Source organism: Lissotriton helveticus, chromosome 3_1 (genome assembly GCF_964261635.1).
Source record: "Lissotriton helveticus chromosome 3_1, aLisHel1.1, whole genome shotgun sequence".
Lineage (NCBI taxonomy): Eukaryota > Metazoa > Chordata > Amphibia > Caudata > Salamandridae > Lissotriton > Lissotriton helveticus.
In genome coordinates, this window is record NC_136061.1 from 2,118,420,330 (window position 1) to 2,118,432,389 (window position 12,060).

Here is a 12,060-nt window from a genome sequence, read left to right on the forward strand (position 1 = left end):
GTTTATTTTTAGGTTGATATCCTGGCTGCTTCCCCACCAATAAGGTTTTTCACAAACTATGACAGAACACAACAAGAAATGCCTAAAACCAAAAGGCTGTCAGGCAACACCAGACTTAATGGCTTTGCCCATGCACGTTTAAAAGGGTAATTGCTAATATTCAGTCAGATTTAGAAAAGTGAGTGCTCGGTCTACCTGCTCTTTTCTGTATTTCGCTTAACCTTTCTGGCCAAGGCTAAGCTTCGATTACAACAGTGAGGCTGGGAAGATAAACTACCGTCGACATTGAATGAGGAAACACACTAAAGTGAAAGTGTGTGTAAGCTCCATAGCTTTTCTGAATGTAAGAGCACTCTGGGAGTGCGCATCACCTGGTCATGACTTGGCTGTCTTCATAATACACTAGGGGCTAGATGTAGGTAACTCTAATTTACCGACTCATAAATACCGAATTTTACCGATTCGGTATTTATGAATCGGTAAATTAGAAGGAGGGAGATGTAGGTAATTTTTCATTTTGAATTACCGAATCTGTAACATTCTGTATTTACCGATTCGGTAAATACCGAATCGGTATTGCCCATTGATTCCTATGGGCCTTGAAGCCCGTAGGAGTCAATGGGCAATACCGATTCGGTATTTACCGAATCGATAAATACCGAATCCTGCAAGGGTGCAGGGGGTGTCACTTTGACACCCTCTAGCACCCCAAGTACAGGTTTGTGTGACATGTGGCACACATACATGCCCTAAGGGCATGTCTGTGTGTCACATTGCACAGATGTGCATGCACACCTGAATTCGGTATTTTACCACCCAATAGGATTGGGTGGTAAAATACCGACTCTTAAGGGCCTGTGGCACTGTAAACTGTGCCACCTACATTTGAAATTACAGAATCGGTATATTTACCGATTCGGTAATTTACCGAATCGGTAATTTTACCGAATCTGTAAATATACCGATTCTGTAATTTTCAGTCCCCTACATCTGAAAACCCTAAAAACCGGTCGAAAACGGCCGAAATCGGCCGTTTCCGACCGGTATTAGGGCTCCTACATCTGGCCCTTGGTCACTGGTGTGAGCGCAGTACCAGTAACACTCTTAATTACTATACCGTGCAAGCCTGGGTTATGTTTATCACACGAGTTGAACATCTTCATTATGTTTTTACTGTTGACTGATGGGCGATGTAAAGTGCACCTTTAAAAGGCAGATTGTGCTCTCAACATCAAGGATGCCACAAAATTTAAAAAAATGCCATTGATAGGTATTCATCCATTTGTTTGGAGGACGAGAACAGTTTGTAGCACAAAGTTGCAAAAATATGTAACAGGTGAATCTAACTGGAGTGATTTTGGATATTAAGGCAAGGTCGCCCTGGCCTGCAAGCTCACTTTTCTTATCACACCCTGGCAAAAATGTTATTGTTAGTCACTCACAAGCCAGAAAAACAAGCTTCTCAATAGCACTCGGCTTAACTTCAGAAGTCCCTTGATATTCCCTTTCCATTATTTTCAGATTGGAAATGAGAACTCCGGCGAAAGGGACGTCTATGAAGAGCTGCTGACACAAGCGGAGATACAGGGCAATGTCAACAAAGTGAACTGTAAGACTCCATTCTACCATCCGTGCACGCCGCTAAGCAAACATAACAGGGTTACATGGGGGTTATTTACCAGGAGCTATATATGGCGATCCAGTCAAGATTCTAAAACCTAGCACAGCATGGGGGTCTGTCACTTGGCTTACGCTGTGCATTTACTCATGGTTTTAAGAACTGAGCATGGATTTCTGTATTGTTATCTGACTGCTTTTTGTCCAATTGCATGCATACCTTGCTACATTCATTTTTAAAGAACATGTTAACTGTGAATACATCTGTCTGGAGTGACCCTCAGCAGTGGTGCATCCATAAGGATGGAGGGGCCACACCCCTGTACGTTTTGGACATAAAATGAGTCTGTCAGAGAGTAAAGGTCAGCAGGACAAACACTCTTCCTGTTCAGGACAGGTAGCCCGGAGCTAGACATGCGCTGTAGGTGCAGACTCCTGGCTCTGTTAGCTCAACTTTGCTGGGCTGAAAATATTGCAGTTCCTGTGAGTGTGACCTCCTCTGCGCGTCAAAGGTCCTCGAGGCCACCCCCCTTGTGATGAGGGAGCACTTCAGTGATAGCCTCGTACCTGGGTGCTTTCGTTTTAAACCCTGAAGTGCCCTGGGCCGAGTTATCACTGACACCTCATCACAGAGGGGGTGGGGTCAGCAGTCTCGCTGATCCCATTCTACTGTATGACAAGGTAGAGACTGCTGCCTCCCCTCATTGGCTGACCATGGGTCAACCATAGGTCAGCCAATGAGGGGAGGCAGCAGTCCCAAGCCTCCTGAGACCTCCAAAGCTTCCCTCCCAGAGCGCAGCAGCAGGTAAGTGTTGTATTTTTATTGACTGTTTGGTGTGTGCATATATGTATGAATGTATGAGTGTATGTGAGTGTTCTCAGTGGGTGTTTGTGTGTGTGTTTGCGTGTGTCTGCATGGATGTAAGTGCGCGGGCATGTATCCCTCCCCCCCGTTGAACTTACTGGCCATCACTGGCGACATTCTTCTGCACTCCAGACTTTCACCCTCATTGGGCAACTTTTGAAAAGCTCTAAATACCCACCTCTTAACAATATTGCTAGGATTGTAGACACACCTGCATGTACCGTGTGTGTGTTGTTGATATGCACACTGCTCTGCTGCCTTCTGGGACATGGCTGTGCTTTATAATGACCCCAGTAAAATGCATTAGTAAAATAAAATAGACATAAATGGTGAAGGGTTGAAGGGATTTCATGATCGAACATGATAGTCCTAACTAACTTCTGTAACCTTGTAATGTATCGATCTATATTCTTCTGGCTGAGAAGATGGATAGTCAGGAGAGCTCATGGTGAGGGACATGTGCAGGAATGGCACTGCGTATGCCCTTTGCTTACTAATACACGGTTCTCGCAGTTCCAAATTCCTGCTGCAGGTAGGTAGTGAAGGCTGAGTCCCCGTAGAATACATGTCAAAGTAACAACTGTTTTTCATTCACATTTTCATTTGTTTGGCTGTGGTGGGTCTGCAGAGTAAGTGCTTGAGTATTCATATTGAACCCTTTAAAAAGCAATAGTTGTGACCTGAGCTTTTAGGTAAGGTGAGGTGTGGGTGTTTTTGCATTTGATTTTTGGCATGCTTACGTTTGAGTAATAAATGTGTATCCATCCTTTTTTTCCTCAGTGCAAGCAGCAATAGAGAAAGTGGATTTGGCTTTGAACCAGGGAGATACTCTGGCCTTGTTTGAGGCTCTGAAGTTACAAGTGCTTGGGCTCCGTGGGTTGCTGCGTGAAAACAGTGAATGGTACATGAAGCAACTCCAAGCTGACAAGCAGCAGAAGTCTGAGGTATGCAAACACAGATGAACACCAGCCTCGTCATAGGGTGTGTGCATGTGTTGATCCTTATCAGTTATTCAACAATGAAGATTCAAGCTCTGACAAGTACGTGTGGAAAAATGGGGTCATGTTAAGTTACACCGAGCGAGTTCATACACAGGTATACATTAATATACCCGATACACCAGTGTGGGTATATTTGTTTCATTGTGCTTCTGTGTGAGAGCATTGCATGTGATGCATCAAGTGAAGACTATTGATTGCACTAATGCGTCTACAGCCTAAGATGATGTATGTCATTACAGTGAGACTAAATAAACACATAATAAATTAAAAGCTTGTGCTTTTTTAACGAATGCTAATAATCTTAGTACAATCTTAGGAAATTGTGCTTAATGTGTGGGTGTTGTTAATTGCTTTTTTTTTAACTTTATAGCATTGTGTCAGTGTTCGTCATGTTTTATTTAAGGAAATGTAAACACAAGTCTCATCTTCGAATAGTCATTTTTAAATTTTGTGTACTGTGTATATTTGTATTCATTGAGGAGTTTCTTCAAGCAACTCTGCATCTTTAATCCACGGTACATAAAGTAATGACAATTGGCAGTGTTACATGTGTGGTGGATGATGGGTTTAGACAAAGACAACATAGTACATACATTCAATATGACACGTATATTAAATAAGCATCATGTAAGATTATTGTGGGGGACATTAAAAGTACAAGCTGCATATTCTAACTCCTTAGAACGGTCTGCCCTATTTCAGAATTCAGGACTAGAACAAATACTCTTTTATTACAGAAGAAATGTGCACATTAAATAAAAACAAATTGAATGATATTTGTTGCCATATTTATATTGCTAAAAAGGCATTGCATGTTGACCATAGTAGCAGGGAAAGAGTCCTGCCAGCCAAGCATCTTCTGTGGCCTATGCAGTCAGAATATACTCCAGGCTACGCAGAAAATGAAGGCTCAGGTTTTAAGTTAAACAGGTGCTGTAGTAGAGACCATGAAGGACGCGGAGAAAGATTGTTGGAAAGATAACACAAACTATATGAAATTGTAGGTAATGGGCAAAGAAAGGATGGACAATAAAAAGTTTCAGATTACCTTTGCATGAGGCCCAGATGGGGGTATGCTTGCCACCATCCAAGATATCACTACGAGACCTTATTAAAATTGTGAAAAGGCAGGGAAATTAATTATTGGACCTCCCTGTCACAGTGTTAGAACGAGTGAGGATGTAATTAAAAATCCGACTAATCATACTTTATTTTATTTTATGTAATATTGCCACATGGAGGTCCCATTAAAATATGTTTCCTCAGAGTTCACTATCAATCATCTGATCTTCAGGCCACAGGGTCGGACTGGCTTATAGGTCAATCAGGCACTGTCCCATGGGCAGGTCTCACAGATTAGTGTGTGGGGTGTTTCTTTTAGTGGTTTGTGGGCCTGTTTTATGGTCAGGTGGGCTGGTTTTATTCCTGTTGATTTCACTAATCTTACAAGAAGCACTGCCTGCAGCAAATGCATGCGGTCTCCCAAACCTTGGAAAATAATCATACAGCGTGCCAACTGGACTGTTTTGCAAATGTGGGCCACTTTTTCAGCTATCTTGTTCGGTAATGGGGGCCACTTTTATTTTGGTGACTGGACTATTGTGTGCCTCAGTTCGACCCTGGTAAGCCACATGGAACAGCAACACCTGCATCAAGTAGATCATTTCCTTTTACAAGTCTCCCATTCCCCCAAAATCTACATTCAGGACTTCAACCTCCCCGGCGATTGCTCCCTGAGGGAACAAAGACAACACTGCTAGACACCAGCAGCATCATGGAGGAGATCGTTACCAGACCAGTCTAGAACTGTTTTTCTAACAGCTTTTCACCACAATCGAAAATGTATTCAAAATACCAATCAATGACGATCTCTTCTTCAAGACTCATAACACCAAGAAATCACTGACAGTGTATTACCAGTTATCACAGCTTTGCAGAATGAAGCCGTGGCTCTTCAATGCCTGTCCAAGCCTCAGCACCATGCTTGGCCCGCTGAAGAGCTTAACCAACCTAGCACATTTCATTTATAGACTGAAGACATATGATCGGATTTATCTCACCCTGTGTTCCCTCCAAGCCTGTATCATCTATGAAATTAGATTACTGCAGCAGAACTACCAATATTTGCAAGGCAAACCCTTTGTTTAGATATCTGAAGATCTGAGTCCAACTGTCCATGACGTGTAGAGTGCTTTCGACTGTTCAATTAAGGCTCAAAAATGTTTATACTGTGACTAGCAAAATATATCTATTTTAAAAGTGTCAGCCGTCCAAAACACTGCGGTAATTGGAATTCTTCCAGGAGTGGCCGTCCACATCTCCTGATATTCTTCGGCCCCTGTCCTCTTCCTTATAGGTTTTCATGTCAAGGTTAGCTTTAACAGCTCCATTTTAGGAGCTTCTTGAAGTCCACGGTCATTTGGTCGTAGCTTTAGGTTAGGGCTCAAATCATTCCATCGTCTGGAATCCTGAGCTCCAAGAAATATGCCTCTTTACTTATATTGTATTATTTAAAGTTCTTCTGTAGTGGAGCTGCACCGAGCAGTTTTAATACACTTTACATTGTAAGAGGAACGTTATTAGGATGAAGTATTTTGAGGAAACCGAATCATCTCTTGATAAACACAACCAGTGTACAAAGAATGTAATGAGAAGGAAGAGAGCAGTTTTTTTATATGTAGATAGCTGTGGGTGGTCGGTAGTTGCCTTTGCTGTTCAGTTCCACATACGTCACAGCCCTAAGTGGAAGAATGTCTCTAGTGTCCAGTAAAAAGGTGATAGCACATGCTGTGCAAGACGCTGGTCCTTTGTAGCTGGTGAACAACTGAGCTGTGTATGTGGAGAAGAACATCTGTGAAGCAGCTTCAAGAGCCGGTTTATCCTCAGGAGTGGGGGGGGTGGACGGACCCTCCCCCTCCGAGTCTGGTCACTAAACTAAGCGCACTGAATCAGAATGACTGCGGGACACATGTTTCAAAAAACTCTATTTTCTTTTGTATCCATATGGCAAAAATCTATGTGCAGCTCCCAAAGATCGTAAACTCTATCTGTCATTAGAGTTGCTTCATGAAAATGTTTTAATCTGTACAAGTCTGCAGTATGGAGCTCATAAAACATATTACGTCACATGAGGAAGTCATTGTGATTTGGTAGATATTGTACCCTGCTGACTATGCTGACCTTCTCAAACGTGGATTGAGGCAAAATAGTTCAGCGCCCCAGACAGTGTTCAAAATAAAAATACACTTTACCGTGGGTTAAAAATTGTTGGCTAAGATAAAGGAAATAAAGAGATAAATATACTAATATAATAATGACAGGAGGGCTTGAATTAAATATAGGGTGAACTTTTAACATTACTAATAGTGACATCCAAGATGATGCTACCAATGTTGCAAAATGTTTCTAGGGCAGTGCCTCTGCGCTTGTAGGAGGACGTTTCATGCATTTTTGCCACAACACCTTTCTGTTTCTCTAATAGTACATTGTGTTGGTGTCTGGTACTTCTTTCTATTGATTGGGAATCCGAAAGTTGGTAAGATTGAGTTAGATGTGTTCAAAAGATTAATAGTGTGCCCTCTTTCATTTGTGCGAGTTGGTGCCACATTTTTTCTACCTTGCTTAATTGTTACTGAGAAATGTTGTAGGTGTACTGTCTGCAAAATGTGTGCAAAGTGCATTAGATAAGCTGTTTTTTAGGCTACTATTTTTATCTAATATCAGTTTATACACATTGTACCTACCTCCTACACATGAAACGCGGAGTTACCCTGCACACAGATGTTGTGAAACAAACCATATTTAATAAGTTTCTTTTCTTTTTATATTCTGGCATATTAAATGTTCCAAAAACATTAGCGTCATCAATAACGCTGAGACGTTTATTCCATTCCCCTCTGCTTGTTTAGAGTCTACAGATAGTTCCTATGTAAAGTAGTTCTCTTTCTATGTGTCAGACTGTCACAGCACAGCTTGTGTACTTAATATGGCCTGTTAAGGTCCCCGGTGTCTGGCACTGCAGGGGCTACGGTGGTCATAAATGGAGGATATTTAGGAACCTGAAGTGGTTGTAATTATCTCATGGTTTCTCTGGCTTCTTTGCATCTCTTTAATTGTATTGTAATTATACAGCGCTTACTACCCCTGACGAGGTGTCAAAGCACTTTTTCGGCGAGTAGGAAACTACTCCGGAACCCATAAAGTATTAGTGGTAAATTAGTATAGTGAAATATGAAATTAATTTGAGCGGTGGATATGTTAGCCTGTTATTTGGATTGAGAAGGATAGTGGAGGGAAAAGGTTTGCATTTATATAGCGTTTACTACCCCTGATGAGGGATATACAATTGTTTGGCAGGGGCCATGCTAAATCCAGAGAGGCTTGTTCATACGTGCCTTACAAAGGTGGTGTGCAGGCTCCTTCTCCTGCTGATGTAATAAAAGGACAGGCAAGTGGAAGTACATTCCAGTGAAACACTTCCTGCTGTTGTTTCAATCAGTCGCTGTTCTTCGTGGTTAAAACTAGATTAAATCTGGACGTGAGTATATTTTAATAAAATGAAATGGTTGCTGCGGACTGTGACCGTCTCCAGGTTTAGGACCGCAAGGCAAACGAGTACCTGCCATGGAAGTAACCCGAGGTAAAGTAGGTGGTTTCACGCTCTTCCCCCTGACAAGTAAGTCTGCACATTAAGTACAGTTAGCTTAGCACTGGTAAGGGTGTATACATGTCTGCTTCTCTCCAGCTAGTCTCTGAAGTGCACCAAATGGTATGCAAAACCACATTTGTAAATGTACCATATGGCTGCTCGTTTTTTTAATTAAACAGCGTACACATAGGCGGAATGCAAGCCTAGCACTGCAGGGAGGCCCTGAACCCCTCAGGGGGCCACTCCTTTAGGGAATCGCCATTCTTAGCCCAAGCACATCTAAGATATTTGAAAATGCCACCACTCATTGTGCTCGATTTTTTCCGGTCTTGTCTAGGTTTTCCTGTGTTATGCATGCTACATTTGTTCCGAATTCGGTTTTTGTAGGGGGTTAGGGAATGCGTGTGTGTGCTTAAACGGTATACTAATTGCACCCATACGGGAATTGTAAAATCTGCGTTTAACAAAATGTTCCTTTTTGAGCAGCCAGGTGTTGGGTGTGTCTGCCAACACGTGCATGACGCCGTGCCGCGCTGTTTTTAGCTACACCTACGCAATCACTATCATAGCTCCCTCAGTGTCAAGAAGGCGTGGCGCTTGTGCTTGTATACAGAGCTAGGGCAGATGTTGAAAGGCTGCTAATGGAGGCATGCCTGGGGCTAATGCTGTTGTTTCTTTCCCCAGAATGGCCTGCCCGGCCCCCTGCAGAAGGAGGAGCTCCAGTCCGGGGTGGACGCTGCCAACGGCTCCGCACAGCAGTACCAAAGAAGTAAGGCCTGCAGCTGCGCGCGCAGCGCCGCGTGCTTGGGAGGGGCTCGTGCCAGGGATGAGTCAGCAGGGCCGCCCTAGAACAAAGAGTCATTCACCTGCCCAGTTACCGTGACGTGGAATCCCCCTAGAGGTCCCCGAGGCAACTCATTCACAAAATAATGCCTCTCCCAAGGATGTCTGCCATGCAGACTCCTTCCTGCGAGGCCACAGGCCGGGCTAGTGTTCAGACTTGAGTCAGACATTCAATAGCCGAGGAGCTAACTTGAAAGTGAGCACTTGATCCTGCATGTTAACCATTGTGAAAACATGGCCGTGCATGTAACAGGCGTTCAGCACCTTCAAGTGCTTCATTGACTTTTCCAGGCAGGATTTGTTGCTTTTTTAAGCCCCTGGAGGAGTAAAATCCGGTTGAAGTTTATAGTCCTCTGTTCTTGATTGACACCTGTGATGATCTCATCCAGAGGTATAAGCAGCCCTCGTAGCTCCGTGACACTTTACAGCAGGCTTGGCCTTTGGTCCAGCAGCACTCCTGGTGTCTCAAAAAGTGACACACTCTGGATTCTAGCCCACTCCTCTTTGTTTCACCAGTCCCCAGTCTCTTCTGCTGCAAGTTGGCAGATACCTTTGTATGTGACCAACAGACAGCCGAATATTCACCCAGTGGTTACCATGAGCCTCAGAAATGACGCAACTCTGGTGATCATGCTTTTTCCACATGGCACTATTTCCTGTTAGTTTAGCAAACGGAGCTTATTTGGGTGAGTACATAGATGTGTGTCAAGTATTAGAAGAGCGCACATTTGAAAAGTGTAGTGTAATATGCAGGCAGTCTCAACAGGGAGGGGTTGTAGTACTCACTCCTCCTGTTAGATGTGTTATACTTTTAATGAGACAGTTACAACACTCTGTAGAAAGGCTGCTATTTTGGGAAAGAACCATGACTTCATATCACACGGAGAAAAAGGGAGGGTTTAGACACCGCACTTCTTCCTGAGACTCATCATAATTCATAAATCACAAGTGCTGTGAATCTATAGATCTAAATATGCTACGTTACGTGGATGAGACCACCAAATCCAAATTCTTTTTTGACCTAAAAGGGTCCAATTGTCCGGGGACAAGACGTTAGGAGTAGGAAGTGCCCCTTCTGTCCATAGATTCACCACACACGTGATTTATAAAGAACCATGACTTCTCAGATTTGATGCTCAAACTTTTGATGACATGAAGGCAAATGAAGAACTATACAAGGATTAGCAACAATCCTTTTTGATAAGTTTGTCAATACCATATCAGGCATCTACAGTAAAATTGCACCACTGAATATGTAGAGTAGCAAAATGCTCACTCCCATGGTTCAGCTCTGTGGTTGCTGAAATGAAATGGCATTGCAGATGTCTCATAACTAGTTGGAGGAAAAGAAAACTCTAGTGGTGACTTGTGAAAGCAATAACGGATTACAAAAGGTAATTTGAGGAGGTAAGACGACAACTAAAAAGGATTAAGGATGAACTCCTTTACTAAAGGACACAAAGTTACGGGGCTATAGCATTCCTTCCCTGGGTGTCTAAAAGTTAGTGAGAGGGTGATACTCTCTTAGCTGCAGGCCATCTTACATTGTCACTGTAAGTACCAGTTTGGAATTTAGTCCCCATTTATTACACAGACTAATCTGGTATTCCTGTTGGATGATGTGGTGGCCACCTCGGTTGATGGAGATTTATCCTTGCCCATTCGACTTAATTTGTTTTGGCGCTCTATACGGGGGCCTGTGGATCTGCTACTTAACCGCCTAAGTAGGGAGGCAACGATAACAGATGTATAAGGTGGTTATTTTTTTATGTGGGAGAAAAAATCTGTCTGACTTGGTCAGTTTCTGACATCTGAGGTGAAAAACGAGTGCAGGGTGTACCAAGGGTCTCCCATGACTTCTGTTATTCAACATGGTCATCTAAACCACTGTTCTCAGTTTTTCGGACTAGAAGTTTGAACTTCCAGTTTTATACAGATGACAAGCAGATTTTTCTAGGCTTCAGAGGTCTGCAAGATATTTAAGCCCTAAAGAGCGGTTTAGGAGAGGTGAATGAACAACAGTGTCCTCGAGCTCAATAGACAGAAAACCAAGCTCCCCCATTTGGTATCCAGTTAGAAATACTCAATTTTCAGTGTGCTCTCTCGGCCTCTCAACTTATTTGGCACTCCAACATCTTTTGCTAATAATGCTAATAAATATGTGAGTGATCTTGGATACAAATCTCAGATTTTTAGGCTCACATCAACTCAGTTGTTTAATCTGCAATTCTTAGTCTGTGGCAGCAGAAACGTACCCTACCTTTTGTGGAAAAGAAAACTCACAAAATATTAATTGGTGCATTCAATAATTTCAAGGTAGCTAATTTATTTGTAATATTGTACTACCAAAGGCTCAAACAGCCAGGCTGCAATGTATACAAAACATTGCTGGAAGTCTTGTACTAAATTCAGCTACGGTGGTGACCTATCATCTAGACCATTACACTCAATTGTACAGTTACTATTTAAGTGCATTCGGGGAAGTCTATCTGCAGGAAAAAAAGAAAAGTAAGCACCAGAATGCAGACTGCAATCAATTAACCTTGGTCTCTAGCACATTCAATGAACAAAACTTTATCGAATGTTCGATCACATATTTTTAGTTTTAGTGCCGAGCATATAGAATCTACTTTATATTTAATACATATTTATATTCCATGACGTTGTTAATCTCTTGATGTTACTGAACTGGCAGTGCAGTTTGTGAGCATTAAGAATTTCCATATTAGATGCTTCTATTTAATCCTGTCCCATTATGTTATTTTATTTCAAAATTACAAAAGTAGGAGATAAGGTAATAATAAGGCAAAGAAAGAACACAAGACTGAAAACTTTCTTCACATGACAAATTATAGCGGTATTAAAAATGCTTGGTTGGGTACTGTATTAGATTCACATTAATGTGAATCAAATGATTTAGGCCCCATATCTGGGTAGATTTCCCTTAGACCCATGTCAATAGCTTGTGAGTTTTGTTATGGAGATGAGACACTATATAGGCTGTTTTAGATATGCCAGAGGCCCTTAAAGAATGATTAGTGGAGGTAGAGCATCCAACTTGGTTTTGAGAACACCGAGAATAAACC

The 12,060-nt window shown here is 42.3% G+C and overlaps 1 protein-coding gene across 1 annotated transcript in view; it reads left to right on the forward strand.

Moving 5' to 3' along the window:
* Positions 1 to 12,060, forward strand: part of IQGAP1 (IQ motif containing GTPase activating protein 1) — a 488,190-nt gene that overhangs the window by 203,030 nt on the left and 273,100 nt on the right. Inside the window, exons 9-11 of the mRNA XM_078683320.1 lie at positions 1,522 to 1,609; positions 3,263 to 3,426; positions 8,816 to 8,900. Coding sequence (XP_078539446.1) covers positions 1,522 to 1,609; positions 3,263 to 3,426; positions 8,816 to 8,900 — 337 coding nt within the window. The remainder of the gene's footprint in view (positions 1 to 1,521; positions 1,610 to 3,262; positions 3,427 to 8,815; positions 8,901 to 12,060) is intronic.